General features: G+C 42.6%; 1 protein-coding gene across 4 annotated transcripts in view; it reads left to right on the top strand.

The window, feature by feature from the left end:
- The window catches only part of SMAD4 (SMAD family member 4), a 57,517-nt gene extending 32,675 nt beyond the window's left edge, over positions 1-24,842 (top strand). For all 4 annotated transcript variants that reach the window (XM_042448898.1, XM_042448896.1, XM_042448897.1 and 1 more), the window contains 7 exons: positions 2,829-2,948; positions 8,604-8,717; positions 9,218-9,268; positions 9,869-10,052; positions 16,648-16,816; positions 19,121-19,259; positions 23,561-24,842. In XM_042448898.1, coding sequence (XP_042304832.1) covers positions 2,829-2,948; positions 8,604-8,717; positions 9,218-9,268; positions 9,869-10,052; positions 16,648-16,816; positions 19,121-19,259; positions 23,561-23,772 — 989 coding nt within the window. In that variant the 3' untranslated portion in view covers positions 23,773-24,842. The remainder of the gene's footprint in view (positions 1-2,828; positions 2,949-8,603; positions 8,718-9,217; positions 9,269-9,868; positions 10,053-16,647; positions 16,817-19,120; positions 19,260-23,560) is intronic.
- Positions 24,843-25,396: the final 554 nt, after the last annotated feature.

Here is a 25,396-nt window from a genome sequence, read left to right as displayed (position 1 = left end):
TTGAGCCAGAAAAAGAGTTAAAGCGGGGCCAATAACCGGGTTATTTCCCCAGGTTTGAAGTGAGCAGCAGCCCTTGCTGTGTGGGGCGCTGCTTTCCGGGAGTCAAGAAGGAAAGAAAAAGTGGGGAAATGGAGGGAAGGAGGGGAGAGATGGATGGAAAGGAGAATCGTAGCATTTAAAAAAACAACAACAGCCCAACAGGAAGTGGGGGGAGGAGATTGTTGGTGTGTGTTTGCGTGTGTAGGTTTGTGTGTGTGTGTGTGTGTCTCATCTGACTTCCTCCTTCGTCTGGAAGGCAGAAAGGCAAGCACACATTCTTCCCAACCCACAACAACATGAACCACACCACCAAGTAAACCTGAGGAAGGGTGGCAGGAGAAACAGGAGACACCAGTGGATGGGGAGGAGCACGAGAGAAGAAGAAGAGGAAGAAGAAGAAGAGCGAGCTTCCCGGCCAAGAAGACTGAGAGGCATTTGCGAGGGCGGGTGGTGCGGGGCCCCCCTTTGGCTGGAGGCCCCAAGGCAATGCCCCACGCTAGCTATGGTCCTACTTTTTAAGCCGCAGGGGCAGTGTAACGAGTGGGCCACTGGTGCACTCGTTACATAAGCGCTGCGCAGCAACGTGCGGATGCCATGCGGTGCTTACGTCACAATGGCAGTGCCTGTGTACACAGGGTGCCACCATTGTTATGCCGCCTGTACGTTCTAGGGTTAGGGACCGTGTAGTAGCCGCGCGGTCCCTAAGCCTAGAATCGGTGCTGGTACGCTGCTTTATGGTGGTATGTACCGCACCAAAGGCCTGATTTAAATGGGCCTTTGCGCCACTCCTGTCAAGTGCTAGGGGTTGGCCAAGAACGTAGCGTCCATACCGGCCTCACCCCTTGCATGTGATGGGGGTGTCAAAATGGCAGCGCCCTGTACACACGGAGCCGCCATTTTGACGCGACAGACGCATAGCGTCCGAACATCCCGGCACCTTTGTGACGCCGCAAGTGTGCCATTGGCACCTTGTGGCATCACAAAGGTGCCACAAGAAGAACCCTCTTTTTGCAGGTTCTTTTTGTTCCGCGATGGAGCCATGTGGTTTGTCCACTGCGGCTCCCTCGTGGAGCAAACCAGGGTGGCAGGAAACTGCCCTTTTTGGGCGGTCTGTATCCCGCCATAGTTACTCTAAATGACACATTGTAACTATTAATGTTCAGCTGAATAAGACTTTCAAAGGGATTTATAAAGATTAATGATAAGTTTGAGCCTGTTTTTAGGGTTGTAGTCTAAAAGATACATCAGAAAAGAAGATGAGTTGTGTTGGAGGGGGACAGAAGCTTAGCCATTATTGATTTTACAAGTGGTCTTTCTGGGCAGGCAGTTGCAAAGGCTAAAGCAAACTCCTTTCTGGCTAATGTATGGAATCAGTTTGGTCTCTGCCATGACATTCTTCCTGGAAAGCAGGGGTTGTAGACACACTCCCAGTCGCCCTTGGCTCTTTGACCGTGGTTGTAGTTAGTAAATATGTAAAGTACTGTGGAGCTGGAGCCAAAACGTAATGGCAGTGAGGTGGGGCAGTACACAGTTTTGGTCAGCTCAGCCATTAGCTTGATATTCAGGTGGATTCCATTAATATTATTCAAGTTTCTCAGTAGATAAGACCCCCACAGCCTTTAGTTTGGGTTATACTCCTCCCACTCACTCCAATAGGCAGGAAGTAAAAAAAAGAGAGACCTTCTGGTGACCCCATGTGGATGGAGCTAACCCTAGAAGGCCAGTCTTGTCCTGCCTATCACTCCAGTAAGATGTGTTTGCTGTTGCTCTGCAACTTCTTCACTACAGCCACTCCATTCCTTTTCCTTGTCTTCGTTTCTGTTGCTGTCTTGGAAGCATGGAGAAAGACTTAATATGGCAAGGGCTCCCAGGATTGGAGAAAGGTCTTGGCTTTACCGATGACCTTCCCTCTCCTCCAAAGCTGCTCCCTTTTCATGTTGGGAGCACATGAGATTTCTGCAAACAGCTTTACAGCACATGGGAGCCGTGGGAACAGATGGTGAGGGGTATCCCATTCATGTCTCTATTTTTCCATATCACCTCTGCCCAGCCCGTTTAGGGCCAGTGATCAGTGAGGAAACTGACCAGAAGTTATGGAAACTTCCCTTCTCAGCATCCTTAAAGATGCATGCATCCTTAAAATGAGTAGTAGGTAGCTGATTAATGTTGCTGCCATTTTATTCCTGGAGTTGTGCAAGCGATGTGATTGTGAAAGACATCTAAATTTAGAAATTTAATAGCAGAAAGGAAATGGCAAAAATAGTTAGTACAGGGTTGTGTGGAGTAGTGAAGAACTTCCTGCATGATTTGTGTTTCCCACACAACAGTTTGTGGTTATACAGTGCAGTTTCACTGCTTAGTTATTTTTGCATTAAGCAGGTCTATTAGTAAGGAAATTTGTGACTACAGATGTTTTGTTTTATAGGTCTTATGACTGACAGTGTGGTGTAGCAGTTTGAGAGTTGGACTATGATACTAGAAACCATGGTTTGATTCCCACTCATCTTGGAAAACCTATTGGGCGTCCTTGGCATATCACAGAGGAGGGCAAAGGCAAACCCCCTTTGAAGGTCTATTGTCAAGAAAACCCTGTGATAGTGTCACCTTAGTATTGTCACAAGTTGGAAACGACTTGAAGGAATGCACCAACATGACTGTACTGTACCAAATCATAGCAATAGCTTTTGAAAACTCCCTCTCACAAGCAGAAGAGTAGTGATGATTTATTTTTCTAACAAAGTGGTCATTTATTTTTAAAGGCAGAGATTAAATGTTTTGCTTTCTGCCAGGTCAACCCACCAGTATGTTGCCAGGTAGCCACACTGATGGACTCTTACAGATTGCTTCAGGACCTCAGCCAGGAACGCAGCAGAATGGCTTTACAGCTCAGCCAGCTACTTACCACCACAGTAAGTGCATATTAATTTCAGTCTTCAGTGCATTATTATCATCATAATTGTCATCACCCTCCTGCCTTTTCTAGTCTGGGACTTAAAGCAGCATACAAAGCTTTAAAAAGATACAGCTAAAAAAATCACATCATACAAGTTAAAAAATATAATTAATCTAACAATGGAATCCAAAGCCCTTAAAAGCATGACCATTAAAAAGAAAAACACAAACTGTACAGCATTTATCATGCAGGGGTAGCTGTGTGGGCCATTTAGTAAATTCAAACAAAATTCCACCAAACAGTGATACCTTTATTGGCAAACCAAAATGCACAATATACTTGTTGCAAGCTGTTGAAGCTCCATTGGCTTCTTCACCAGGCAAGATGTTATATACCAAACAGGAGAAAAATATTAGTAAGATGCCTGCATTTTGTTGTTTCTGTCCTTAGTTAAGATGGTATGGGGACAGTATCTATAGCAGGCTGGCCCCTCCTCCTCTGGTCATGTGTCAGATGGGCAAAATCCAGGAAATTAAAAGTCCATATCAACAAGGACTCATCTTTTGTCTCCATTCCTGTGAGGCCAGAGGCCTCTTTGTAGGCAGTGGATTCCTCCAGAAGTCTCCATATTTTTGCATCAGGAACATTTTGGTAGGTGTAGAGGTAAAACGTGCCAATTGAGTCCAAATTAGAAGAAAAAATAGCTTTACCCTGGTTGAAGGTCCCAGTCCTCTGGCATTTAGTTAAACGTCATCATAATTTGTGATGTGAAGGGCAAATGTAGACGAAAGAATGAGCTTGTTTTCTACTGTTCTGGGGGGTAAGACTCAAAGTAAAGGATTCTGATTTCAAGAAAGGCAATGACATAAAATGATGAAGAGATTCCAGGTGGTAAGATCAATTCAGTAGTCCACTTTAACAGTGGACAAATGCTGTGCCAGGGATTATACTCAAGACCCTTGGGAATCCTTCCAGCTCTACAATTCCATGGTTTTAATTTTGTAGACAGTATAACAAAAATAAACCACAGAAAGTTAAAGTAAAATAATTTTTTGAACCATTTTGAAAGTGTAGCAGACTATGCATACAACAAATTTACAATGATTAATGCTAAGGATTAAAAACTTCTAAAATCACAAAATGCAAAAGGAGCCTGTGGCTCCCTCCTGTCCTTTTTCTTGCCTTCCATCTGTCCGACAGGCCTTCCTCCTGCTACACATCTTTCCTTCTCATGCCTTTCAAATTACTGTATGCTTCTTGTTGTTAGCTGCTCTCAAGTCAACCTTGACTCATGGCGACCCTCTGTATAAGAATCTCCAAGCGCCCCTCCCTCCAAATCCTACACTTCTTTGCTGTGGTCTTATAGATTCAGGCCCATGACCTCCCCGATTGAGTCTATTCATCAGGCTTGTGGTCTTTCTCTCTTTCTGCTGCCTTCTACCTTTTCTAGCCTTATTGTTTTTTCCAGTTATTCATGCCTTCTCATGATGTGATGAAAGTTTGACAGCCTCCATTTGATCATCTTGGCTTGCAGGGAGAATTCAGGCTTGATCTGTTCAAAGACCTATTTGTTTGCCTTTTTGACTGTCCACAGTATTCTCAGCACTCTCCTCCAGGACCGTATCTCGAATGAGTTGATTTTCTTTTTATCTGCTTTTTTCACTGTCCAGTAGTCACATCCATACATGTGGATGTTTTTAACTTCAGTCGTATATCTTTACTGTTTAGGATCTTGTCTAGTTCTTTCATCACTGTCTTTCCCATTCCTAGTCTTCTGTATGCTAGAAGTGTAAAAGGTGGGGGAAGTCTAGTTTGGGGCTACTTCGTGAGGCCCCAGCCCAGAAGGGGCATGGGTGTTTCACTTGGGGGAAGCTGCTAAGAGACAGTGGCCCAAAGCTCAGAGGTGCCATGCAGCAGCCCTGAGAGACAGAGTGGCTGGGCAAGGTTGGGACTGATGCCAGCCAGAATGGGACCAGTAATGCCTCTCTCACACTCTCTGCTGCTAGTAAACTCACATACATGCATACACACAATGCCCCTTTTTGGCTACTATGCTCACCAGGCCTTTTTATATATCAGGAGACTGTTCTTGTGCCTCAGAAGAGGGATACACAAGGAGAGTGCTCTTTCAATAGGCAGCAAGAGCTCACAAAACGGGACCTCTCATTGAATTAATGGAACTTGTCCTTAATTGGAAAGTGTCAAAAAAGCGATTTGTTGGAGAGCGAGACATCAAAGGGTGGGGCCTGCCTTTACCTGCCATAATTGAACCAAGAATATAGTCTGCGCTGGTGGTGGGACTCATAGCCCTCCAGAGGATGTTTGATTACAACTTTCTCATCAGTTCAAGCCAGTGGTGAGGCATACAAGGAGTTGCAATTCAGTAAACTCTGTAGAGCAGGGGTAGGCAACCCTTGTGAGCCGGCGGCCGGGTTGCTGTCCCTCAGACAACTGGGGGGGCCGAAGCCAAAAAATAAATAATTAAATATTTTTAAAAGTAAATAAATAAACCAGGACAAATGTAGGACAAAATTTTCAAATGGGTGGCACTTTTTAAATAAAAAATGGAGGACACACAAAAAAATTTGCTGGTTTTTTAAAAAAATGTTAAGATAAATGCATGTTTCTGAGGCTTCTATATACAATTGCCCCACCATGCCCCTCGAGCGAGACGCCAAAGGCCCTGGCGGCAATCGGCGGCAGGACCGGGCTGGGGCCGGTCCCAAGGCCTTGCCGGGCCGCATCCAGCCTGCGGGCCGCAGGTTGCCTACCCCTGCTGTAGAGTAACGTGATTGTCACTTTGGTGTATACAGTAGTAACGTTTTCAGTTCAGTAGGTATAATGGGTGCAAAGGAGTCCAGAGGGAAGGAGTGGACAACTGAGGTGGATTCTGTCACCAGGGACTACACAAAAGGCACAAATGTCAATAAGAAATAAACGCATAACTGAAGGTAGCTAGAAGTCCAGTTCTGTTTTTAAAAACCAGATATGTTCAATTTTAAATGATATAGGGAGGAGGCTATGTATATATATCACATATACTTGTGTATAGGTTGAATTTTTTTTGGCAAAAAATTGACCCAAAAAACCTGGGTTGACTTACCACAGGTCAGTGTGGTATCTCTGTCTGCTGTGGCACTACTTCTGACTTTTTATAGTGCCTGCTTGAAAAAATGGTGGTGGTAATGGTTCATTAGCGCTTCTCTGCCACAGTGGGAAGAGGAAGAGGGGGTTGACATTTCTTTTAGGCTCTCCCTAAATTTAAGATTAAGATCTCACCATAGTTTGCCCCAGGAGAACCTTAAAACCCCCCGACTCTCTCCACTATCCCCATTGTGGGAGTGGCTCTTTGGTGCCATTGGCCCGTTACAAACCGGCCTTTTAGTACGGAGTCAGTCCGTACTAGGGTTAGGAAGGTGCGGTGCTTCTGCACCCCCCTAACTCTAGTACGGACTGAGTCTGTACAAAATGGCAGCGCCCCCATGACGACGTCATGACCGCACCGCCTCTATACGGGGCGGCGCAGATGTGACATCGCTCCGCACCAGGGCGCTTAGTGCGCCCTTTGCGCGGAGTAAGAAGGAGCTCCGTTTCGGAGCTCCTTCCTGGTTTGTGCTGCTGGGCGCAGCTTTCACACGGCTGCACCCAGCGACGCAAGGGAGAAAGGGGCCAACTCCTCCCTGCTGCCGCAGGGTGTCCTTGGGGCTTGAAGCCCCAAGGACACCCCTTTCCAGGCTGTGGGGAAGCGGCGGATCGGGGCCTCAGCGGCTGCCGTTCTGGCCACTGAGCCCCTGATACCTCGGGGAAAGGGGCAGGTACAGGCCGCCGCTTTTTGGCGGTCTGTAACGCACCATTTTCTCTTTGGGTGCTTTGTTTTGCAGAGGAAGGAGTAAACATGGTGAAAAAGAGGGCAGGAGAAGGGGCTTGGGTGAATGAGCTTGGCTGATTTCACTGTCATGAATGAGAATTTCCCTTCTTCCTTCTCAGTTTGAGCTTTCTAGTTCGAAGAGCAAGGTTTCTGCAATGTCAGCTCTTCTCTGCAATCCCCTTCCCCCAAAAGAAAACCCCCAGAGCAGATAAACCTGCCCTTTGTCCACCTCCCCTTTCCTTGAGACATCTTCTTGTTCATGCTGGTCAAATCAGCCAAGCTGGCTCACCTGAACCATTGCCCACTACTTCTGCCCTTTTTGAATGTCTGGTGGGCAAATGGTGGCAAGGCAGTTTCACTGCTCTAGTTTTGTTTGTTTATTTTGCAGATGGAAGGAGAGGGGGAAGTTGTTGTTGCTGGGCTACTCAGAACACCCACTCTTACCCCATACCACATTCTACTCCCAACACACATCAGTTAGCTGGCAAGAAGAACACATTCATTTATTTTCTTTGCTGTAATTTTTTATATTGCTGTCTTGCCAAACGATAATTGTAGAAAATCAGCATTAAAAATCCTCATAACATCTAGAAGGAGGGGGGCTCCTGTATCTTTAATGGTTGTGTAGAGGAGAAGATTTCAGCAGGTGTTGCTTGTCATGCAACTAAGCAACAAATTACAGGTGCAAAATATCTTCTCCACACAACCAGTAGTTTTGACACTGGCAACCCTATAAATATCAATATATAAATGTGGTTATTGCTAAATATAGTAACAATATTGTTAAAAACAACTCCCACTGCTCTTAAGGGAGCAAAGTAGCTCTACAGTGTAAAAGCCTTTCAACCTGGTCAGTGGTAGTGAAGTTGGCAGATGCAAGGCATTAATATTATAGATAGAATAATTTGTTGTTTCATATGCGCCCTGTATGGATCACTAGATATTATTATTATTATTATTATTATTATTATTATTATTATTATTATTATTATTTTATTAAGCTTTATTTATACATAACATTGTACATAACATTGTACAAACATAAGATTGTACATAACAATCTTTTTAATTAGATATGTTACCCAAAGCAACGAAAACAACTACAGTGGTCTCAGCAGCTCCACATTCTTTCTCAGGATGTGTCCTCTGGCAAATGTCCTCCACCAGGAAGGCACAATAAAGCCTGTCCTGTGGTTTGTTGAGTAAAACTGTAGGGAATACCACAAGCTAAGAGGCACAGCGATTCTATTTGTAGAATACCCAGGCTTCCTTTTGTGTTGGCCCAGCAGATGAAGGCCTTCCTTGGAGATAGAGTACACATGTCTTGAGTTACTATTCAATCCAGGGAAGTCTCCCACCAACAATGCCTGCTTCCAAATGACAACAGTGGAAGTGAGGAAGCAGCAATACAGTACAGAGGCCAAGTTGATGGGAAGAAGGGGGGAAAACATTCACCTGCTCTGCAAAATGTTCCAGTTGCTTTGCTTGTTATCTGAAGGGTATGAATAGTCAAATGAAGGCCTTCCTTTTAGATGAGAACACAGCTGGCTTGAGTTATCAGCCTGAGGGAGGCTCACACTCCTGCTGCCAAGGTCAGTGTTCTCCTCACAGCAGAAAAAGCAGCAGTGTTAACCAAAGTGGTTAAAAATGTATACCTGCAAGATACTTTTGGTGCTTTATCCTCACTACAGTAAGTAAATGGTGTTGTTTGTATTTAGGGGGCTTGTTTTTTTCTGTTTTAAGCAGATGAGGAATATCCTAAAAAATTGAGCTGATCAGATTTTCTTTCTTTCTTTTTTAAAGATAGTACAACAACTTGGACTGGTAGTCGAACAGCAGCTTATACACCTAGCATCCCTCACCATCAGAATGGACATCTTCAGCATCATCCACCTATGCCCCATCCTGGACATTACTGTAAGCACTCATATACTACCCCATTGATACATGCTTTGTGTAGGAAGAGGATGATTGTTAGTTGTAGGTCAGTTGCTTGCTCTTTCTCTCACTGTAACTTACTCTGTGGCAGGAAATGGTATAGCTCCATGTGGGACACTCTGAACTCTAGAGAAAATATAGGGTATAAATGTATTTTTTACAAAAGAAGAATACTTCATGTTTGTTTGAGGTGAGGTAGGGATGCCATTTTTTTTCTGGTAAGAAAGTTGTGGGTCCTGCATAAAAACAGCTTTTTGACAAATAAGCAGTGCCTTAAGTATTTGGGCAGTCTTTATACTGAGTCTGATTTTGTCTATTGTAGATATCACACATATGCAAAGTATTAATTTTTGCTGTGTTGCTTAGGTACAGTAACAATTTACATATAGTAATAATTCAAATCGGATTGTTTTTTTACAGAATGTAAGAAGTTGTGAGGACAGTGGATAAATAACATGACTTTTAATTTTTTTTTAAAGGGCCAGTTCATAATGAGCTTGCATTCCAGCCGCCTATATCAAATCATCCTGGTAAGTACTGTTTTTAGGTAAATGGCTCTTGTTTTTATATATGGTAATTGTTTCAACTTGTGCCCTATTTATGCCCCCTTTTAAAAATTCTTACATCACTTATTTGATATGTGGGCCCTCTCTTAACAACTCAATGGTGTGTTTTTTAAAGAACTTGAAAAAAAATGTTTAAGTGGTGTTACAGAAACTCCAAGCTGCTGATGAGATAAAATAATTGGGACCTCTCCATCCTTGCCTGTACAAATTTGTGTACAGCAGCAGACTTTTTAAAAGTACTTAACTGGTGCCAGTGGTAGATTTTTATAAAGCCTGATTTCTCTCAGGAAGTTGGAAATTTGTCTTGGGTCTGAAAAATCTAATTATAATCATCTGGAGAAATGATGGTGTGTAGCTTAGTATGATGGGTAATCCTCCCCTATCCAAATTGCAGAGCAGTTAACTTGTAGAAGCTTTCAATGTATTTCCCTAGTGAAATAAAGAGGATGAGAGATATTTGTGGACAGGGAAATGGTGTCGAAAGTAATTCCTTGCGTTCTTTCTCTGCTGCTTGTTCTGTGTTCTACCTTGTTGTTCTCCACCACCCCCCATCTTAATTTTTAGCCCCAGAGTATTGGTGCTCAATTGCCTATTTTGAGATGGATGTTCAAGTTGGTGAAACATTCAAAGTCCCTTCAAGCTGTCCAATTGTTACTGTGGATGGATATGTAGATCCTTCAGGAGGGGACCGCTTTTGCCTTGGTCAGCTGTCCAATGTTCATAGAACAGAAGCCATTGAAAGAGCAAGGTATGTTTTGGGCCCTGGTATGTTTTTCTCCTGGTTTGGGGATGTTGACTTGGTTGCTTTTTACTGTACCTTCTTCCGTTTTAGTGAACAGAAATGTCATTACTTACATCCAAACTTTAGTGATACTATTGCCTCCTAAGGTTTTTTTTTTCCTTCTGGGAGAATATGCCAAACATTTGGTCCAGCATTATAAAGTCCATTTCTTAAGCAATTGTAGATCTTAATTGGTGAGTAAATGCAGTTGGAACCAGCCATTACCCACTAGTTCTCCAAATGAATGAATGAATGAATGAACGAATGATTGTAAAAGTGCAGTGGGCCCAGATGAGTTGTGTAAAGCTGGGTAGGTTGCCCTGTGAAATAATGCTCTTAATGAAAGGGCTGTATGAATGCAGAAGTGTCTCATCTATTAAACTTTATGGAAACTGATGTTTGGAGTCAATCACTAGAAGACTGTGTGAAGTAAAGAAAAGGCTTTATTAGAGAAGTACGTATGTTAAGAGAGGAAAGATGGGATCTGCAGCCTGGTGACAGAATTGAGAAAAAGAAAGGTACCTGGAAAGAAGTGAGTCAAGACTTGAGAGTGCCCGTCTGTAGGTGAAGCATGAGCAGAAAATATAGAGAGAAAACACCAGCCAGCCAAATTATATATCTCTACCTCCATGGCCCCTGTAGGTATGTGTACAAACATGGTTCTGTTTTCTTTCACTTCCAACCAGGAGTATCATTGAATAAACCTAACCTATTTTTATAATTATCTGAGTGTATTTGAGGTTTTGGAGTGAAAGCAGAGGAAGAATTGCAGGGTCTCTACATTGTGACATAGATATTGTTTGGACATGCTATTTGAAAAGTTAATGTTACTATTTACATTATTTTTACTTTAATGTATGTTCATGATGATCATTGCTTATGTATTATTTGTGAGATGTGTGTGGTGTTTCTTGTCATCAGTACCTTAGTGAATTGATTTGAAAAACATGAAAACCCAAAATGCACCATTTTTTTTAAAATTTGGTGGAAGATGAGTGTGAGTTAGAGGTCTCTCGGAAGAAGTGAGGGAGACAGAAAAACTTTCCATTCAGATAGCACTTAGGGCTGTGAGCTGCTAATCTTAGACCCCATACAGACAGGCCAAAATAAAGCTGCTTTGGGTCACTTTGGAGGTTTTAAATGATGCATGCATCCTAAGAGTCTGGAAGCCACGCCAAAGCCACACTCCATTTGGCGTGGCTTCCAGACTCTTAGGACGCATGCGTCATTTAAACAGCATACCTCCAAAGTGACCCAAAGCAGCTTTATTTTGGCCTGTCTGTATGGGGTCTTAGTAAACATACATGGTGAAGTGCGGTACTGATCCTCTTCATGTTTATTAGGAAACATTGAGTGAGGAATCTTGCAAGCTGGCCACTTTTCATTCAGCAGGGCACCCCTTTTTCTGGAAAAGCTATGAGATCATGAGCCCAGTGTGGTCTTTCAAGGAGGGTTGCCTCTCCAGAATACAAGGCTGATATATTCCAAGGGGAAAAAACACAAATTAGGATTAAAATAATTCCAAGTAACTCTTCCCAGTTTAGCTGAAATTCTGTTTTATTGCTGGAATTTGTTGTATCCAGGACTGCTTATTTTAGTGATGAGGCTATTTGTTGTCACACCCAGCTGAGTTTTCAAAATTTTTCCTAAAAGTCAGAAATAGTGGAAACACATTCATTTCAAAATGTTATGTTTAGAAATAAAACTTTTAAATTCAGGGTGTACCTGGCATCTGTGAATAAACTATTGCATATTTGATGCATGGGTTAAATTTATTGCATCATGCGTAGTGCTTTCCCAGGGAATCACTTCAGGTGCCTGTCTTCAAGCCCATGGAAATCCAGACGTGCCTATTTGTGTGAAATGAACCTTATTGTGCAAGTAGAATAGAAGCACTTCCAGAGCATCTGTGAAGTTTTCTGTTGTTACTGGAGAATAATAATAATAATTAATAATAATAATAATAATAATAATAATAATAAATATTTATTTATATCCCGCCTCTTCCGCTTTGAGGATCAAGGCAGGTAACAACGAAGTTCATACAATACACAATAATAAAAACAACAAGCCCCACAAGACCCCGGCCCAACCCTCCCTCCCAACTATAAAATTAAACAGTAAAACATGGTTAAAAAGCACATAACAATACATCAAAAATTAAAAACAAAAACAAACTGCAAATAAGAAAAATAATAAAAGGAAAATAATAAAAGGAGGCTCTGGACATTATCACTCGGGGAAGGCCTGCCGGAAGAGAAAGGTTTTTGTCGCCTTTTTAAAAGCCTTGAGTGAAGATAATTGGCGAATCTCTTCCGGCAAGTGATTCCAGGTTTTTGGAGGGGTGACAGAGAAGGACCTCCGGGAGGTCACTGCCAATCTGGTTTTTCTAGATTGTGAAAGGTTTGTAAAATAGGTGTAATATGGGCCTGTTACAGACTGCCAAAATAAAGCTGCTTCGGTTCTCTTTGGAGGTATGCTATTTAAATGATGCATGGGTCCTAAGAGTCCGGAGGTCACACCAAAGCCACACTCCATTCCTAAGCACTGGAGTGCAGCTTTTGGTGCACCTTCCAGATTGTTAGGATGCATGCATCATTTAAATAGCATACCTCCAAAGAGACCCGAAGCAGCTTTATTTTGGCAGTCTGTAACAGGCCATGGTCAAACTTGGATTTTCCGGCGACCAGTCTGGCTGCCATGTTTTGTATCAATTGAAGCTTCTGGATGTGGCATAAAGGTTGCCCCATGTAGAGCGCATTGCAGAAGTCAAGATGAGAGGTTATTAGAGCATGTATGACCGTTTCTAGGTCCTGCTGCTCCAGGTAGTGGCGCAACTGGCGTATCAGCCGAAGCTGATAACAGGCACTCCTGGCTGTCACATCAATCTGAGAAAACAGCTGAAGTGACAAATCCAGGAGCACACCCAAGCTGCGGACACAGTCTTTCAGGGGAAGTGTGACCCCATCTAGAACTGGCAAACTTATCTCCATACCCGGATTGGGGTTACCTATCGCGAGTACCTCCGTTTTACTTGGATTCAGCTTAAGTCTATTTTCCCTCATCCAATCCATTACCGACTTCAGGCAGTCATTCAGGGGGGAGATGCCCTCCTTGGTCACAGAAACAGTCTGAGACATAGAGAAATAAATTTGGGTGTCATCAGCGTACTGATAACACCCCACCCCATTTCTCTGGATGATCTCACCCAGCGGTTTCACGTAAATGTTAAACAGCATGGGGGACAGAATGGCACCCTGAGGGACATCAGATGTCAGCTCTCTCATAGAGGAGCAGCTGTCCCCCAGCATCACCATCTGGAATCTGCCCGAGAGGTAGGAACGTAGCCACTTCAAAGCAGAGCCAGCGATTCCCAACTCTCTCAGGCGTTCCAGAAGGATACCATGGTTTATGGTATCGAAGGCTGCTGAGATGTCCAAGAGCACCAACAGGACCACATTTCCCCTGTCAATGCACAGACGGAGATCATCAACCAAGGCGACCAGGGCAGTCTCCACTCCGTATCCTGACTTGAAGCCAGTTTTAAATGGATCGAGATAATCGGTGCCATCCAAGACTGCTTGGAGCTGGTTTGCAACCGCCCTCTCAATCACCTTACCCAAAAAGGGAAGAAGAGATACTGGCTGGTAACTGTTTTTGTCCAGGGGATCAAGGGAAGGTTTTTTTAGAATGGGTTTCACCACTGCTAATTTCAGACTCGATGGAAAACAACCTTCCCTGAGGGAGGCATTTATTATGGATTGTAGTAACTTCAAAGTTGCCTCACCTCCCTGGATGGCCAGCCACAATGGACAGGGATCAAGAGGGCAGGTGGTCTTTTTTACCTTTCCCACTTTCCCTGTCTTCATCCTGTTACTTGCACCTGTTGTTCCCTGCCAGGAAAGGACTTTGCAGAGTCAAGCTGTTAACATTGCCAGAGGATATGGTCAGTCTCTCACTAGAAATTAGTACATGCTTGGTGGAATTCATATAAACTGTCTGTTGACAGGGCTCGTATGTTCACTTGTTTGAAACTGCAGACAGGCAGCTGAAGTGTTACTCCCTCATTTTTCTAATGGGTACACTATGGTGACATGGACAATTTCATAAGTGATGAGAGCTGCTGCTTGCCTCTCTTCTGACTTCATGGTTAAATGGCATACAACATTTTTTGCAGTTTTCATCTTCTTTAACATGACATCATAGTTTGACAAGGGGAACACTCGGTATAACGTTTGTGTACATTTTGCCTACTCAGGGGGGAAAATAAATATTTTTCTCAGTTTCCCTGTTAAAGTTTTTCCTTACCCAAAGTATGAACATCATGGGTGTGTGTGGAACACACTGGGTGATACCTGGATGGCTCCCCATGGGCACTGTTTTGGTCTGCATGGGTGCTGTTCCACCCTGTGCAATTTTATCTAATCTCTTTGTTTGATAAAATTACCAGCTTGGTAGATGAAGGGAATGCTGTGGATATAGTATATCTTGATTTCAGTAAGGCCTTTGACAAGGATCCCCATGACGTTCTTGCAAACAAGCTTGTAAAATGCGGGCTACACAAGTTAACTGTTACATGAATTTGGTAATTGGTTGACCGGCCGAACCCAAAGGCTGCTCAGCAATGGCTCCTTTTCATCCTGGAGAGAAGTGACCAATGGGGTCCCACAGGGTTCTGTCCTGGGCCCAGTGCTATTCAACATCTTTATCAGTGACTTAGATGACAGAATTGGGGGCATACTTATCAAATTTGCAGATGACACCAAATTTGGAGGAGTAGCAAATACTGCAAAGGACAGGAACAAAATTCAAAATGACCTGAATAGACTAGAAAGCTGGGCCAAATCTAACAAAATGAAATACATCACAGAGAAGTGTAAGGTACTGTACTTAGGGCGGAAAAATCAAATGCACAGATATAGGATAGGGGACACCTGGCTGAACGAGACTACATGTGAAAGGGATCTGGGAGTCCAAGTAGACCACAGGTTGAACGTGAGTCAGCAGTGCGATGCGGCAGCTAAAAAGTCCAATGCATTATAGGTTGCATCAATAAAAGTATAGTGTCTAGATCAAGGGAAGTAATAGTGCCACTGTATTCTGCTTTGGTCAAGCCCCACCTTGTGCCCCCAAGGTCCTGGAGCTACAGCTAAGAAGCTTCAGGTGAGAAGGTGCAGATTGCTGGTTGACTGAAAGGGTGGCTTGGCTTCCTGCAGAGGTCATTGTCCACTTCCAAGGGAACCTGTCCAGCTTTCCATTCAGGTCTCGTCTCGTCTTGCCTTTATTTCTGTGAGATGTTCCTGGGGAGAAGGAAACCCAGCTCTTACCCCCAAAGGGGGTCCAGTTCTAGGCACCAGAATTCAGAAAGGATGTTGAGAAAGTGGAGTGTGTCCAAAGAAGGACGACTAAAATGGTGAAGGTCTGGGAAACCATGCCCTAAGAGGAATAACCTACGGAGCTAGGGATGTTTAGCCTAGAGAAGAGAAGTTTAAGAAGTGATAGGATAGCCCTGTTTAAATATTTGAAGGGATGTCATATTGAGGAGGGAGCAAGCTTGTTTTCTGCTGCTCCAGAGAACAGGACCCAGAACAATGGATGCAAGCTACAGGAAAAGAGATTCCAGCTCAACATTAGGAGGAACTTCCTGACAGTAAGGGCTGTTTGACAGTGGAACACACTCCCTCGGAGTGTAGTGGAGTCTTCCTTGGAGGTCTTTAAACAGAGTCTGAATGGCCATCTGTCGGGGATGCTTTGATTGTGATTTCCTGCATGGCAGGGGTTGGACTGGATGGCCCTTTTGGTGTCTCCAACTTTATGATTCTATGATTCTATGCAGCAGTACATCATCTTTTTGTTGGCTTCTATGTTTTTATGTCAAAACAGTTCAGAGGCAGATCATTTTGTGTGTTGTGACACCAGTTTTTATTGTCTTTGGATAGATCTGCAGACATCCAACCTTATTAGAAATATCCTAAAGAATTTGTAAAAGAATTTGTTGACTTTTAAACATCTAAATAGGTATCACAACTTGCAGATGTTGATCATATCACTTCAGAGCATTATCAGTGAGGTAGACAAAGAAGCTGACATGAAACACACTCCTCTAAGTGAAACTGTTGATTTGTTTTCCTGTTGAGTTAAATTCAAATTTGATGTTTTATACTGTTGTAAAAGGCTTTACATATATTACATAATCCCCCTGCTGTGTCTTGCGGGATAGAATGGAGGGTTTCTCTGTATTGGAACAGGTAAGTGATGAGCCTACACAGTTCCTGAGGATCTGAAGCTGCCCTGGGTTTGCCTTAAAAACCCTTGACTGTAGCTTTTTGCACAGCTCTGTCTGAATACAGTTTTATGACCAGATCTAGGAAAAAGAAAGATTTGCATTTTGAGTTGCAGCTGAAACTAATGAAGTGCAGCTTGGAAGTACCATAAAAATAAAAATCCTGTTTTCCCCTAAGAACTGTGTTTCTAAGAGCATTTAATTACCTAATTCACCTATCACTTGGTTCCCCCCATTTTGTTGAGTCCATTGTAGTACTCTTGTCTTTCTTTCCCCTAGGTTGCATATAGGTAAAGGTGTTCAGCTAGAATGTAAAGGGGAAGGTGATGTATGGGTTCGGTGCCTCAGCGATCATGCAGTCTTTGTTCAGAGTTACTACTTAGATCGAGAGGCAGGACGTGCACCAGGCGATGCAGTTCACAAAATTTATCCAAGTGCATACATAAAGGTTTGTGTGAACTATTAATAAACTAGCTATGCATGCATGTAACCCCCTCCCATATGTATAGTAATTGTAGCAATTTTATAAGCTTAGGCAAAGTATTAAATGAATGTTTACCAAAAATATGTACGTGAGTCTATCTGCTTTCATTCTAGAAGTTTTTCTTGGTATCTTTATACATTAGTTGAAAAAATTAGATTATCTTCAGTGTAGTAACTAGTAGTGGAAAGAGTTTTTCTTTTTCTAGCACAGATTTACATAAAGAATTGGAGCATTTACTAGCGTAGGTAGATGGAAGATATCATATTGGAATATTTGCTCTTTGCAAAACGAAGCATTCTTTGCCACTTGAAAAATCTTAACTAGTCTTAACCTGAAAGTTCAAACTGAATACTTTTTACAATTTGTTAGGCATTCATTGGAGTGAAAGTTTACAAGGTCATGCATCTAGCTTACTGTGTCATAACTGCCTAGTAGGATGACACTCCCCATTTATATAGTATTTGTAATCCTTGCATAGTGTAGTGCTTTAAGTGTTGGACTTCAACTGGAGACCAGGTTTTATCTCAGCGATGAAACCTATTGGGTGAACTTGGCCAAGGCATACACTTTCAGCCTCAGGGGAAGGCAATGGCAAACTTCTTCTGAACAAATCTTGCCAAGAAAACCCCATGATAGGTTTGTTTTAGGGTCACCATACGTTGGAAACAACTTGAAGGCACACAACAACAGCAACAACACTTTCTTAAAGATGACGGAAGGGATACAACAAAGTTCATATCATACTCTTCCCTGCCTTATACAATATATTAGATTATCGCACTACACTCTTAAAACATTGCTAATCCACTTTAACTACTCTGACTGACTATTGCATTTGGGGTTTGTAGTTCAGTGAAGCCTAAGAGCTCTCTGGCTGAGAATTCTAAATGCCCCTTCCTAAACTACAACTCCCAGAATGCAACAGGAGGCAGCCAGAGCAGTTAAAGTGAATTAGCAACGTTTTAAGAGTGCAGTGTGATAATCTCCTTAGTATTAGAACTTGTTCAAATGCAGAATTGGAATTTTCAGTATGGCAGTACTACAGCAGCAGGTACATACAGTGAATGGTATGAAAACACATGGTACCGTATTTTCTAGCGTATAAAACGGGCGTATAAGACGACCCCCAACTTTTCCAGTTAAAATACAGAGTTTGGGATATACTTGCCGTATAAGACTACTCCTATTCCGACGCGCACCAAATAAAAATCAAAAAAACATCAGATTTGATTTCAATGTGGTAATTTTAATTCAAATGCTTATGACATGCAGGTACTTAGCAGGAAAACTTGTTGTATACAAAGCCTGCTTGGATTGTTCAGTTCTCCCTACCTGCCCAGCCCTCCCTGTCTCCAAGACTATCAGAGCGATAGCACAAACATGGCTCTTTTTTCCATACCCCGGGTGTCTCGGACACCTGCAACTTGGTCCGCCCTTCATTCACACCTTCCCGGTAAGGCACCCCCTCACCTCGTCATCGGGATCGCGTTAAGTCACTTCTTTCCACAAATCCTGATGAGTGGATTTTCTTCTACTGTACTTGTACAGCACCACCCTTGCTGCTTTCATACAGTCGCCACATATGGTAGGGATGTGGCTGTGGCCGTTTTTGAGGGGGCCCCCCACCATATGCGGTGACCGCAGATTCTCCAGTTCAGCTCAGGTTTCAGCACCCGTCCTATAAGACAACACCCGGCGTATAAGACAACCCCTGACTTTTGAGAACATTTTCCTGGGTTAAAAAGTAGTCTTATATGCCAGAAAATACAGTAATTGTTTAAATGAGACATTATAGTGACAGTATATTTTATTTGCATATACACACAGGTCCTATATAATCATATGCATGTTTACTCAGAATAAAGTCCTGTTAATTTAGCCTAGTTTGCATAGAAGATCCTATTCCAGGAGAAGGCAGGGTATAAATTCACTCACTCACTCAATAAAAAAATAAGTAGGACAACCACTTGCATTACACACACCTTCACAGCTGCTCACAAGTCTAGGTAAACAAATAGTATTTCTTGGCTTCATATAGAGTAGAGACAGCAAACATTTCCTGCTCATTGCACTTACAATCACTGTATGGCTTTTAAATGGGCACTGCTTGATTGAGTTCTCACTCAGAATATGCGCAACCTTCTTATATTTTATGGTTTGTACAGTCAACAACATCTTACATCATACAGATATGGTTTCATTTGTTCTAATCTTAATGGATTTTGATTTGCATATTAAAATCTACAATAATTATTGTTTTGTTTTAAGGTGTTTGATTTGCGTCAGTGTCACCGTCAGATGCAACAGCAGGCTGCCACAGCACAGGCTGCAGCTGCTGCTCAAGCTGCTGCAGTTGCAGGAAACATCCCCGGGCCTGGATCTGTAGGGGGAATTGCGCCAGCTATCAGTAAGTGGCACAGAGCACCTGTGTACTGCCTGGTTCCAACTCCTTTTTAAAAAATAAATTCCCTTTTGGCAGTGACATGATAATAAACAATGCAGTGTGCCATGTCTGCTCAGCTCAAACAACATGCCAAACCAAGACCTGTGCTAACTTAAGAGATGATTTGAACTTAGATACTGAGAGACATGAAAAGCCAAGACAGTGTGAGATTTCTTTCATCCCCACCCCCAAGAATTTTCCTACCTTACAAAATAAGACTGAAAATAAAATGAAATTTTATGCAAATAAAAAGATTATAGAATGTTCTCCTTCAGCATGATAAAGAACATGATATCCATAGAGAGGATAATCAGATAAATCTTCATTTTCTAGGAATCAATGCAAATGATAAAAAATCAAAATCAAAAGTAGCAAAAGCACTTTTTGTGGTAGGTCAGAAAATAAATGGATGTAGCAGAATAACTGTTAACCGAAACTTGATCTTTTCTTTTCTGTAGCTGTTTTGTAGAAGTAAGTCATTCAGAGAAGACCAGTGAAAGAACTTGTGATCCCTGTGAGAATATTCCAGGGGCAATAGTAGAGTAGGTTAGATCTCCCCCTCTGGGAAGGGGACAAAGACTTTGGATCTCTGACCTTGGGAAAGAGACCTAACTTTAGACTCCCTATTTCAAGTGCCTGTGGAGAAAAGGACCTTGACACGAAATCAACTTTATAAAAACATGCCATGTTGAAAAGGGGCAAAACAAACACAATGATGAAAACGAGAGAAGATGCAGGGCTCATTTCACACAGCATACCAAATCAATGGGGGTGCTCATGGGGAATTTTATATCAGCTACAGAGCTAGTATAAATAATTTCCCTCTCTTGCTTGCAAATTAAAAGAAGAAGAAGCAAATTTATCCTGTTGTCTCTTCTCCCCTACCAGCTCAAGCCAGCAGGAATAAGGCATGTCAGCTAGTTCAATGCATAGTGACTTCCTTGGTGTTACAGTGTGGAGTGTTTCTTCTGTTCTCAACATTTTAACTTTTTTGCCAGAATCTCATAAAATGCATAAAGAGATAGTTTCTTTGGGGTTCTGCCCCTTGTAGCTCCATAAATAACATTAATTAACATTATGATAAAATGTCAGCTGATTTGTTTGTAAAAATCTGATTTTGTTGATGAAAGAGACCTAGAAGCCACTCCAAGATGATTTGTCAACTGCCAGTTGAGCAATATATAAATCTCTTCAGTGAATGAATGAATAAAAAAAATCATTCCGTTAGTAAATTTGTACCCATTGTCTGTATAACCTACCATATACTTTTCATTTAAATTTAGCAGACACAATAATGTAATGAGCACATCAAGTTATATAAGTTGTACATATTATATTTATGTTGCTAAATTAACTAATTTTGGAATTGTAAAGGGTGCCAAGAAACCTGCAGATATTACATACTCCCTCTCCTGCTTTTTGGTGAGACAAAGGAGGAGATATTTTCCCCTTAGTTTCAGAATTTCTAGAAATCTTACATCCCTAAGCACACCATGATTTAATAGTTGCTTATCTGCTGTTGTTTTTTCTTTGCTCAGCATTATTATCTCTGGGTGTAATGTTGGAATCAAAGCAAGAGTTCACAACTGTTGTCTCTTCAGACACTGCAGAAACCATGGTGTACAAACCCAGTTGTCAGCTGATGACTAAATAAGGGGTGAAACAGATGGGCAGAAAGAGTGGCTTGAAGCTGCCTTTTCCAAAGCCGCATGAAACCCCACTAACCGCACTGCCTACTCCCAACACGACTAGAATGCACATGTCTTGACCACGCAGTGCGGTTTCAGGCTGTGGTGCTGGGTACCTTTTTAAAACTGTTCCCCTCACTATCCCTGCACACCTTTTCAGGAGTGAACTGCCAATGACTGCCAGGGATCTAGGAGTCCAAGTAGACCACAAGTTCAATATGAGTCAACAGTGCGATGCGGCCGCTAAAAAGGCCAATGCAATTTTGGATTGCATCAATAAAAGTATAGTGTCTAGGTCAAGGGAAGTAATAGTGCCACTCTATTCTGCTTTGGTCAGGCCCCACCTGCAATATTGTGTCCCATTCTGGGCACCACAATTCAAAAAGGATGTTGAGAAATGAGCGTGTCCAAATGGTGAAGGGCCTGGAAACCATGTCCTATGAGGAACAACTTAGGGAATTGGGGATGTTTAGCCTGGCGAAGGGAAGCTTAAGAGGTGATAGGATAGCCCTGTTTAAATATTGGAAGGAATGTCATATTGAGGAGGGAGCAAGCTTGTTTTCTGCTGCTCCAGAGAACAGAACCCGGAACAATGGATGCAAGCTCCAGGAAAAGAGATTCCACCTCAACATTAGGAGGAACTCCCTGACAGTAAGGGCTGTTAGACAGTGGAACACACTCCCTTGGAGTGTGGTGGAGTCTCCTTCCTTAGAGGTCTTTAAACAGAGGCTGGATGGCCATCTGTCGGGGTTGCTTTGATTGAGATTTCTTGCATGGCAGGGGGTTGGACTGGATGGCCCTTGTGGTCACTTCCAACTCTATGATTCTATGATATCATTGGATGGCTGTCCCTGTGAATCTGCACACATTCGTGTGTGCAGCGCTTCACTGAGACAAGCATCGGAGCAGAGGTGTGCCCATGTAGATGCTGACAAGGTACAATCATGCCCCCATTCACACACACCCTTTCACCTCATGCCCCCTTTGTGGCTATCTGTTTTGTGTATGTTGTGCTCATAACATGGGTGGGTTACAGACCACCCAAAAGAGGCACCTCCTCAGCGCCTCACTTTGCTGCACAGCTGCGCCGCAACATACAAATAGCGCGGTGCAGCTGCTCAGCGAAAAAGGAGCCCAAAAAAGTGGCTCCTTTTTGCGACGACGCAAAGCGCCAAAGGCGGGGCTGCTACGTCACAGCTGCGCAGCTCCCTCTAGAAGCTGTGCAGCTGTGACGTGGCGGGTGCACGCGCCGTATGGACAGTGCTGCGCAATTGCGGCACATGCGTGACGTGCTCGGGTTGCGGGGCGTGTGCATGCTCCGCCCCGAGGCAGCCCTAGCACGTCGCGGACGCGCTGCAAACGGCCCGTCTGTAACCCGCCATGGTTACACTTATGAGCATGGCCACCCTCACCGCTTGGTTATGGCAGCTCTGTTCCTTTTAAATGCGCTTTCATTTAAATTAGTGTTAGGGTTTGGAAAGAGTGACTCTTTAGAGCAGCCCCGGTATTGGTTCATTTATATGTACTTGTGAAGGTGTACACTTTCTGGGAAGAAGTGGAAAAATCAAGCTCTTTTTTAGTCTGGCTTTTCTCCCTGTAGTGCAGCTTGGGTGTACTTTCCAGCCATTTTCAAGGCATGTGTTGTCTAAATACCCTGCCTGAAAGCCGGCTGGAAACCATCTTGTTTTGACCATCTATTTCTTGCCTAATTTGTGAATTCAAGGACCAAGCTGAGTCCTAGTCGGCCATGATTTTTTGTGCTATTTGGACTAAGCCATTACATCTCATTTTTATGGGAGTTTGTTTTGCCCCCTTTCAATATGACAGGCTCTTGTAAAATTGGCAGGAGTTCTGGGTGTGAAAGCATTTACAAAATTCTTTCCCCATTGGAATTGAGAGGGTGCAGCAATACTTCAGAAATTCTTTGAATACTACTAAGCAGGAAATCAGAGGTTGCAATTCCACTGAAGCAGCTGTTACTTCCTGCCGTGTTTATGTGAATTAAATTTTCTGACCAAAAAAAAAAAAAAAAAGCAGCTTTAAAATAGCTCTACGGGGCAGAAGCAGGGGTTAGTAAGCATCATTAGGACCTCTTGTCAAACTCTGAGGAGAGATCTGAAGAATGGTGCGCTAGGAATTTTTGTTGAAATATTCCCTGAATGTGAGACTTGTGTATAAATCAGGCTATGCAAATTATAGCAGGAAGAGGACTTGTGCAGGCCTCCAAATGTTGCTAACTACAGCTCTCAGCATCCTGTGTTGTTGGCTGTACTAGGTAGGGCTAGTTGCTGTCCCAAGAACATCTGGAGCACAATGCCCTGACCTCAAGGCTTACCACGAGACCATTACACATTTGTTACACAGCTCTCCCACAGCCAGGAAAACAGGGAATGATAAGGATGCACACGGCTGATTTGGCAAAGACATTTAAAAATATTTGCAGTAATCTAGAAGTGTTAATGGCAAGCACTGAAGGTAGACCACACAAGCTGTTCAATGCTGGTTTGATGCCAGGAAATGAGTTTCTGAAATGTACAGCTAAAAACAGTACTTAATGCTGTTCTCTCTTGTTTTTAGGCTTGTCAGCAGCTGCTGGAATTGGTGTAGATGACCTTCGCCGCTTGTGCATCCTGAGGATGAGTTTTGTCAAAGGCTGGGGACCTGATTACCCAAGGCAGAGCATTAAAGAGACACCATGTTGGATTGAGATTCACCTGCATCGTGCTCTCCAGCTCCTAGATGAAGTACTCCATACCATGCCTATTGCAGACCCCCAGCCGCTAGACTGAGACCCCTTGCTGCTCTTAGCTCTTCTAGAGTGAGGATGGTGGATTGTAAAATACCATTTTGTTTATTACTGGAAGATATATTTTACTTCCATTCTGCTTAATCTCTTAACCAGGTTTTAAAGAGAAAATGTCTTTGCCACCTTGCTCTCAGCAGAAAGAATCTGAACTTACAGTAAGTTTGAACAAAGACCTCCCACCTTCAGACTTTGCTTTTGAGGTTGTGGGAGGCTGGCATCAACCAGCCAGCTTTTTATTGTGGTCTTGGTGTGATTGCTACTAGGCCTACCTGTTCTTTGGGAATTTCACTTGGCTCAATGGAGCCCCCTCCAAATTCTCACTGTGGCATGATTACTGCCACCTTAAATAATCCTATGCATTTCAGGGAGCCTAGAAATGGGGCTCTACTTATGCAGTTCTTCAGGCTGTCCTTGAATCCACCCCAAATGAGCAAAATCATGTTGATTATTCTAAAGGGAGGATTTTAATGCTTTGCTTTACTATGGCACTGGAGCATCTCTCATAGGGAGACTCTTGTATGTAAAATATTTATGTACACATGTTCTTTTAAAATACACTAAAAGTGGATGGGCTTCAAAGCTGGTACTAAATTCAAGTGGAACATTAAATATTCAACAAGAAGAATTACCAGCCAAATTATATAACCAGTGTCTAATGAGAGGAACATATTTTCATCACTATTCCCATCTGATTTTTAACTACAGTAAAGAGCCTGTTAAAATGTGTGCAGTTGAGAGAGCATGAATGTGTGTTTTATTGAACTTGGAGTGCCATCTTTAAACTTCATATTCATGTTTATGGTTGCATCACTGAGAACCCAGTTTTTTATCTTTTGAAATTTCTACTCAGGGCAAGATGGCAAACTTGTTTTTATACCTCTTGGTTATTTTAAGCTCTTTATCCCATCAACAATCTTATCTATTTGCATTGACTTTGTATAGAGAATTTCAAGTAGAAGTTGGAAATGTATTGGCTGTATGACAGATGCAATATTATGCTTTCTCTAGTTAATAAAATATTGGAAAAATTCTCAAAACTGTGAGATACTTAAATGCTTGTTTTATTGAGTATTTTTCTACACTTTGAATCTATCTAGTCTTCTCAGTCAAGTTACCTTCAGGGCTTGGAAAAGCTACTTTTGAGGGCTATAAATCCCATAATCACCCAGTGACTATTGGCTGGTGGGTTCTGGGAGCTGTAGTAAAATCAGTTTTCAAACTTCACTTTGCTCCTGAAAACAGTGCAGTAAACAAGGGGTTTTTCTCATAGATTCTGTGTATTAGTGATGTTTTCAGTCTTCATTTTTTGTGGTGCCAAAATATAAACATGGCAGCTAAAGTCAATGCCTGCAACCTATATGTGTACAGGACAGGGAGGCTGGACAATAAGCTTCACACAGCACCTGGTACCCTAGCCTTCTGCCTGTATTTACGTCTTCTTTTTTTCCTTATCCAGTTGACTTGGGGAACTCAAATTATTCAAAAGCTTTTTATCAACTAAACAAGTGCCTGATTAAGCAGACAACATGTTTTTTAAATATCATTTTTGTTTTTGTAAGTGTAAATGGAAACCACCACCTACATTAATTAAATTGTAAGTGGTGGCT

The sequence above is a fragment of the Sceloporus undulatus genome, chromosome 2 (genome assembly GCF_019175285.1).
Source record: "Sceloporus undulatus isolate JIND9_A2432 ecotype Alabama chromosome 2, SceUnd_v1.1, whole genome shotgun sequence".
In the NCBI taxonomy this organism is placed as follows: Eukaryota; Metazoa; Chordata; class Lepidosauria; order Squamata; family Phrynosomatidae; genus Sceloporus; species Sceloporus undulatus.
The sequence above is the reverse complement of the archived record's forward strand: the minus strand, read 5'-3'. Positions and strand labels throughout refer to the sequence as shown.